At 47.1% G+C, this 8,025-nt stretch overlaps 1 protein-coding gene and 1 pseudogene across 1 annotated transcript; both read left to right on the top strand.

Annotated features, from left to right (window-relative positions):
* The first annotated feature begins 216 nt into the window (after nt 1-216).
* On the top strand, nt 217-1,026 carry LOC136460106 (transcription factor LAX PANICLE 1-like; annotated as a pseudogene).
* A 5,465-nt stretch (nt 1,027-6,491) lies between these two features.
* LOC136460105 (RING-H2 finger protein ATL66-like) lies at nt 6,492-7,423 on the top strand. Its single transcript, XM_066459939.1, has one exon. It carries the CDS (start codon nt 6,694-6,696, stop codon nt 7,225-7,227), a length of 534 nt encoding a protein of 177 aa, XP_066316036.1. The 5' UTR covers nt 6,492-6,693; the 3' UTR covers nt 7,228-7,423.
* The last annotated feature ends 602 nt before the right edge of the window (nt 7,424-8,025 follow it).

Genomic DNA, 8,025 nt, shown 5'->3' with positions numbered 1-8,025 from the left:
TCCAATGGCTGTGCATTTTCTACTATTTGTCGAAATGGCCATTTGCAGTTTTACATATTTTTACAATTATTAGCTTTGTGCTTGCCTAATATTTTTACTGCTTTTTGAAGAGCCCGCAGAGTGGAATATCCCATGCATTTCACCAATCTGATACAGCGAAGACGCAATTTCAGGTTGTACTCTGCATGTGCTTAACTGCTTATACACTTCCATGCAATGCCATATGCTGAGTATATATAGCCGCCATGGGCTCCTCCCAAAGCCATAGCTCTAGGGCTGAAACCAGCAAAGCCAACAGCACAGCACAGTGTAGTAGTTGCACCTAGGCGTCCGCGCGTCGTCCTAGCGATGGATCCATATCACTACCAGACCATGTATGACCCACGCGGCTTCCCCATCATCCACCCGCAGCCGTACCTCCACCACCCGGTGGCGGTGGCCGGCGCCCTCAGCGACAGCAGGGTGCGCGGCGGCGGCGGCGTGCGGCGTCGTCCTGGCGCCAAGCTCTCCACGGACCCGCAGAGCGTGGCGGCGCGCGAGCGGCGGAACCGCATCAGCGACCGCTTCCGCGTGCTCCGCAGCCTCGTCCCCGGCGGCAGCAAGATGGACACGGTGTCCATGCTCGAGCAGGCCATCCACTACGTCAAGTTCCTCAAGGCGCAGATCAGCCTGCACCAGGCCGCGCTGATGCAGCACGAGGAAGGGTACCATGCTGAGATCGCCGCCGCCTACTCCGCGGTGGCGGTGGCTGCTGGTGACGACGAGGTGACACTCGCGTCACATGGCCGTACCGGCGCATGCGATGAGATGATGCAGCTCCAGGTGCCGTCGGAGGAAGCTTTGAGCTATGGTGTTGCTGCTGCTGCTCATCAGCCATACGGGCTCGATCCCAGGCATCAGCTGAGTGGTGGGCACGAGCTGCCACCGTTGCCTGCTTCTTGCATCTTCGTCGAGGAGCCTGCAGACGCATGCTACTCTGTGTGCGACCTCGACGACGGGGAGACTGGTCTGCCCGGCTCTTACTAGAAGTATAGTAGTAGTGGTAGTTTCTTAAGGTAGCATTAATTAGCATCCCGTGTGTGTCCGTGTCTGCTAGACACGTACTAGTACGTCTAATTAGCAAAGTTTAGCTAGTACTCGATCAATTGACTGTCAGTCGATTAGTTTGCTCAGAGTTAGAGTATATGATGATGCATCTGCATATGGGCTCTGTACTTCTGTGTTACTCCGCCGATCGCAGATGACGATAGACTGTAGTCGCATGTATGTTTTGTAGTTTTCTCCTATCCATCAAGAATCTGATGATCTAGCTAGATGGTAAAACTGTTGCTGCGAATTGTTTGCTTATTAATCACTCTCTCTGTCTAAAAAAAATTATAATTCTAGATTTGGACTAAGCTATAGTTTTTTATACATTTAGTTATTAGTTAAACTTAAAATTGTCTGATTACTCAAAAACCGAGATTTATATTCTATTTTTTTGGAGTTTGGGACAGAGGGAGTAATATGTCGTTCTTCTAACTAGATATCATTTGCAAATTGCCAATTTCCTTTTTTTCTTCTCTTGGTTTTGCAAAACAGAACTCCGCCGTCGACGCCCTGACGTCCGATTGTCTATGCTTGCTCAACAATTAAAATTTATAGCACTGCCTGCAGTCCTGCACTGCATCTCCATGTAGGTGCAAAAGAATCATACACACACTTCGTCCCATCCTAGATACGAATTATTTAATATTTTTTCACTCGAATAAAGGTTGAGCATGAAATGATTCACCATGTCTACCCTTCAATTTGATGACTTTTATAGGTAATTAATGGAAGTAGTAGATATGCAACTCATGAGCCAATAATAAGAACCTAGTGGCTAGTGCAAGCTAAAATGAGAAAAGAAAATTGAAATTATCTGAAAAGCATACAACAGTTTAATTTCCTATTGGCTAAGGCAAACTAATATTTTTTAACTACTACTCCCTCCATTTCAAATTGTAAGTCGTTCTAGCTTTTCTAGGTTCATAGTCTTTACTACACATCTAGATATACATTATGTCTAAATACATAATAAAAACTATGTAAAAATCAAGAATGACTAGACTTATAATTTGGAAAGGAGGGAGTATAACCAAAGCGGTTTAAACCTTGCCCGGCCCGTCAAGGAAACATGCTAAAGCTCTAGATCAGCTTGGCTCATTTAGCTATATTGCAAGCCAATTCGTTAACTACTATAACCAAAAGCATATATCAATCAACAGTTACTAACTCGCAAACATCAAGCCAAGAAAATAAGTATAATGTGTACTATACATTAGTTCTATACTTCAATCACATGCATACATCATAACATAAGTCTAATTGTCTCTTGTTTATAATGTTGGACCATGAAGTGCTTGGTTTGTTTAGATCCCAAACTGGCTCATTAACCTAACGAGTTAACATGCTAGCTCAGCCTGTTAAAAAGAAAAAAAAAGTTGTAACAGGTCACTAGCTTTTTCAGCTCTTTAGGAAGGGTGCTTAAAGTTCCCATATATTTTGACGGTTACAAATATAAGTCCATATAAATATCTATGTGGACAACATAAGATTGGCCGATACTAGTTGACCTATAAAATCTTTTAATAATTGACAAAATTTTCTATAAGACAATAGATTCGTTACAAATAATATTATTCAAGTGTCACTTTGTGTAGTATGGTATGAAAGACCAAAATGACTCATATTTTAAATGCAATAGTATCAAGAAGGGGTGTATCTCCATGTTTTAGTGCATATGCTTGGGTTGGTAGGACCTATCTATTTTGGTTTGAGTATCTGACTACTAATATTTTGTGCTAACTATGGCCACGTTCGACTTGCTGAATTTTGGCTGAAACTGGTTGAAAACACTGTTTTGGCTGAATTGTTGTGAGAGAAAAATACTGTTCCGGCTAAAAAAAGCCGAACAAGGCAGCTTCTGGATAAGCCGAACGGGGCGTATCTTTCTATTGGTAGATCCCTCCGACGATGACAAGACATCGATGGTGACTTTGTCAAATTCAAGATATGTCTCCTTAAAGTCTCAGATTTGATAATGTGTTCTTAGAAGTCAGTTTGTGTGCTTGTTTGTGATAATCTTCATCTGTACCATGTTTCAAAAAAAGTTATATCTGTTTTCTTTCTTCCTATTGGTGGTACTTTTAATCATATTTAAGCATGTCGAGTTTCAGCAATGCTAAGAGCAAGGCTAATTGTGACTTATGAACAAACTATAAGTATATTATTTTATATTTCCATAAAAGAGAGAGAGAAACTAGTCTTATACATAGACTCTAAGATCATATGAGATTATCACGGGACTATTCATATTATGAGCTAAGTACGTGTTAACAGTTAATACAATTGAAGAGGTTTTCTTAGATCTTTTGTCGTTGAAGATGCCCTAATAAGCTCGTCGGCCGGCCGGAGGGAAAAAAATAGGGTGCAGCCTCTCTACAACGCTTCTGTGAGGCTCACTTAATGAAAGCCATGTGTCCTAGAAAATCCATCCTACGGCCACGAGTAGGAGTTTTCAGTTGCCTATTTTTAGAGTATTCTGACGAGTCACACCACGTTTGAGCTATCGGAGGAACCGCACAACGTGTGGCCGTAGGATGATTTTTTTTAGAACACGTGGTTTTTTTTTTCCTACCGGAGGGGCTTGGTAGAAGTGTATGCACGGTGCCCGAGTGAACGCCCTAGGTGATCCCTGCAGGCCGCATCCGCGTGCAGTGCTTGGACTGTGCGAGAATAAAGGCTTCGTCTGATTGATGAGGACGGCGACGTCCATCCACCCGTGTGCGTGTGGCCGTGTGAATCGTGATCAGAGGGAGAGAGATTTTTGGCAGAACCGGCCCTTTGTTATGTAGCCGCAGACGTGCAAGTTTGAGGGCGTTAAAATATGCATAGGCAAAGACACATACACTAGCTAGGCATTCTATCAGATACTGCATGTCTCTCTGCGTGTCTCGGTCGACGAGACCACCTTCATCTAGCTGCAGTGCCCAGAGAGAGAGCCAGCTCCGTGGTGTGTGCAGTTTCCTTGGCAGCGCACGGCCGGTTGCCCAGCCGTGCCGCAGGGGGCCGGCCGTCCGGGGCTGGCCGGAGTGGCCTGGGTGGATGGTCGTGAGAGGACTGAGGTTGGGTTGGGTGAGACGACAAAATTAAGCCGGGGATACCTCTTGGTTATTCAACTAGTAGAGGCCTGTTGAATCAGTATCAGGTTATGCAAATGCCAGGATGGTCGTGTCCCTGATTTTGGGAACAAGATTGTCTCATTTATGTGTTTGGTTGAGAGTATAGGTTAATTCCAATTTTTTATTGGGGTATGCTATTTCTCAGGTGCCTGAAATTTAAGTTTTTTTCAGACAATGAACACTATCCATTAGATCTTAATCTAACCATCTAGGAAACCAGCACTATACATGTTCTTTCTCTTCCTCTCTTGATCTCTCTTGGTCCTTGATTTCAGGCATCTGGGCTATAGGAAACGTGTTTTTTATTTGGTTGAAAGAATTTAAGGGACATGATAATCTCATTTTTTTAATACCACCAACTACTATCAAAGGTGTATCCTACCTGTAAGCTATGGCCCAACAATCATAGTCCTATTCTTCTCTTTTTTCCGCGTCCTTATCTTCTCCCCGTGGGTAGGCGAACCAATAGAGGATCCCAAACAAATATTGGCCATCCGCCCTGTTCGCTTGAACTTATCAGTCATGGTGCTGTGTTTTTCTCTCACAACAAAACAACATCAGCCGGCTTATCAGCCGTAAAAACCATCAGCCGAACAACTCGATCTTCTTCATTGCCTCCACCACCACCCGTCTTCGTGCCTCTTTGTGTCCTGGCATGGAGTGCATCATCGTTACTGAGTGTCAAGGCCCCCATGCTGCTTCCAAGCTTTCGGCCTCCATCTTCAGGCAACAACCAATTCATTGAAAATAATACTCGCCAATGAGATCTTCTTCAACATCTTTTTGTCACCGGCAATGACAATTCATTCATACATGCTGGTACAGCCCAAATCAAGGCCATGTTTAGTTCACCCAGAATCCAAACTTGGCACTATGTAAAAAGAAGATTTCCCGTCACATCAAACTTACGGTACATGCATGGAGTACTAAATGTTGACGAAATCAAAAATTAATTGCACAGTTTGATTGTACTTTGCGAGACGAACGTTTTGAGCCTAATTAATCAACGATTGGACAATTATTACCAAATACAAACGAAATGCTACAGTGCGCTACAGTCCCTACAGAATTCAGGCGACGCCAAGTTTGGGCTCAACTAAACGCGGCCCAAACCCTATAAGCATAACCAAACAAACCCTTCCATCCTGATGTCATCAACTTCAGTCGACGATGAGTGGCAATCGACGTGGCGCCTTCCACGGTTTGCACTTGATACGCATGCCCGAGCTTCCACTCCCTTGTAGGTTGGATACAAATGGGTTAGCCCGCAAACACGTATATAGATTTAATTTTGTGGGTTGTTCATGGTATTGATATTCTGTGCTCTCTATGGTTTTAATATACATATATTCTAAGTATTTCAGAAAAAAAAGTTGTTGCGTTCCTCCTTTTCTGCGTCTATTACCCTATATATAGCAACAAACTGGGTGTGTGGCTGTGATCGATCAGTCTGTCATGTACCTCTAGGCACCACGTCGTTCTCTCTCCGTGTGTGTTTTTTATTTATAGACACATCGTTCTCTCTTTTTTACGAAAAAAAAACAAAACCAAAACCATGTTCGCTTCTCTTATTATTGTTTTTTCAGCCGGAACTGTGTTTTGGTTTGTTTTTTCAGCGAAGCAAACGGGACAAAAACAAAAACACATCGTTCTCTCTTGCATTGGCACTAGTGTAGCTGTTGCCGTCAGTACTTCACCAAGGAACTAGTTACGCTGCACCAGACCATTCTCACACTTCCCAGCCTCAAGCAGGAAAAAAACGTGAAAGAACTGTCGAAGGTAAAAACCCGATGCATTTTTCCCAGATAAGGATCGGAGTAGAAAGATACAGTAAAGTTCGAGCGAAGTGCTCTTTCATAAATGGTTCCTTGGATGGCTAGCAATTTCTGACCTTCCATGGTGCCAACGGCCAAGTTTCAGTATGAATCATTTGATTCACGCAACCTAACAAGGCCACCCATTTCCAATAAAAAAGGCTGAAGAAGAATAGTCTGATGCTTCCAGAAATTACAGAGTGACCCGCAAATCCCACGCATTTGCTGCTGCATCTGGACTCTGGCGAGCTAAGTGCAACTGGTCGACAAGACCCGTAACTTGCATAGAACCTTTTATCGCTTTTTATCCTTTTGTGTCCCACTCGAGCAGTCATTAGCACGTTTCATGGTCCAGCAGCGTTCGTCAAACCTTTACAACGAGACGAATTTACAGCGAACGGGCGCTGCAAATCGGGTGCCAAAAACTTTAGGAACGCCTCGGTCGCGGACGCCGCCCAGGCCGCTCATTTGAAGCGCGCGCTGGGGGCCAGAGGCCGCCCAGCCCACGGAAGCCACGAGAGACGGCGAGATGCCGACGCGACACGCGCCCACCCTTTTTGTTTACGTAGTACTCCGTTCAAGAAGAATCAAGAGCGGCGAGGGAAGAAAAAAACTGAAGGCTGTACTGTGAACAAGTTCCAGAATCCGGGAGCTAGCGATAGCGAGAGCCGCGAATGGCAGCGCAGGAGGCGCTTCGGTGGCGCTACGGCGACGTGGACGACGGCAACTTCACCGTGCGCGGCCGCGGCGTGCCGGTCCTCGTGGCGCTCTTCGGCGTCCTCGTCTGCTTCGTCGCCGTCTGCCTCTACCTCCGATGGACGTGCCACCGCTACAACGGCCGCCTCATCGCGGCGACGGCGCCGCTGGCCGCCGCCACCGCCTGTTTCCCAGTGGCGGGCCTCGACGATGCCGCGATCGCGGGCCTGGCCGTGACGCTGTACCGGCCTGGCGCCGGCGCCGGCGCCGGTGCGGGTGCGGGTGCGGCGGACGACGACGCGGCACAGCAGCAGTGCTGCTCCATCTGCCTCGGCGAGTTCCAGGAGGGCGACAAGGTGAAGGCGCTGCCGCGGTGCGGGCACGGCTTCCACCCGGAATGCGTGGACGCGTGGCTACGGGCGCGGGCAAGCTGTCCTCTGTGCCGGGACACGCTTCTCGCCGCCGCGGTAGCCACCAAACCAGACAACGCCGTCGGAAACGAAGCTGTCTGATCATCCAACGCGGCGCCCGTGCCGACACCCGCCATTGGACTAGGAGTTGGAGTCTTGGAGAGGCGTTCGGGCACAGCCGGGGACGTGTTGTTTCTTTCAATTTGCACATCACTGTAAAATCTTTGCGATGTGGCATTGTGGCGGTTTCTTCGCCCACTCCAGTAGCAGAAACAAAGGAGCCTGTCTTTCGATGGCGATTTGGCGATGATGTTCTTTCGTTACAGGAAAGCGCTGCCATTGCCGGGGCTTTCGCTTTCAGATGCAGAGGAGGCGAACACGGTGGTTCGATGCAGTTCACGCTGCGTGGGCGGTGGGCGTCGTCGTACGATCGATACGCGCCACATCTGCAGGGGGGGCACGGGTCACACTCGCACCTGGCAGCTGGGCTCGGTCTCTGCCCCGATCCGAGATTGCCTGTGAGAGTTCTAGACCTCTCGGCTAGTCGGTTTGTCCAGCTGGCCTTCGGATTGAACTCACCCACGTGAAGAGAGTTTGGAGGCCAGCTAAAAAAACAAAGGGCCTGCTCGGCAGAGCTTACCACAGGAGAAGCTGATGCTGCAGCAAGCAACCACTGCAGTTCTATAGAGAAAATAAGCAGAAGTGGCTACAGCCGAGCAAGTCCAAAGACTGCTTTCGGCCTTTTTGGGAGGTAACCGTCGGCCTGCACAGCTGCACTGGCCCAGCTAAAGTTTGAATTGCTGTGATTTTCTTCTTTGGTTGGACTCGAACTTGATAAAAATGGCCGGAAAATAAATCCAATGTGGGCTCAAGTATTGAAATACTTGCACGGCCTATATT

The sequence above is a fragment of the Miscanthus floridulus genome, chromosome 6 (genome assembly GCF_019320115.1).
Source record: "Miscanthus floridulus cultivar M001 chromosome 6, ASM1932011v1, whole genome shotgun sequence".
Classification (NCBI taxonomy): Eukaryota; Viridiplantae; Streptophyta; class Magnoliopsida; order Poales; family Poaceae; genus Miscanthus; species Miscanthus floridulus.
This window is presented reverse-complemented; position numbering and strand designations above follow the sequence as displayed.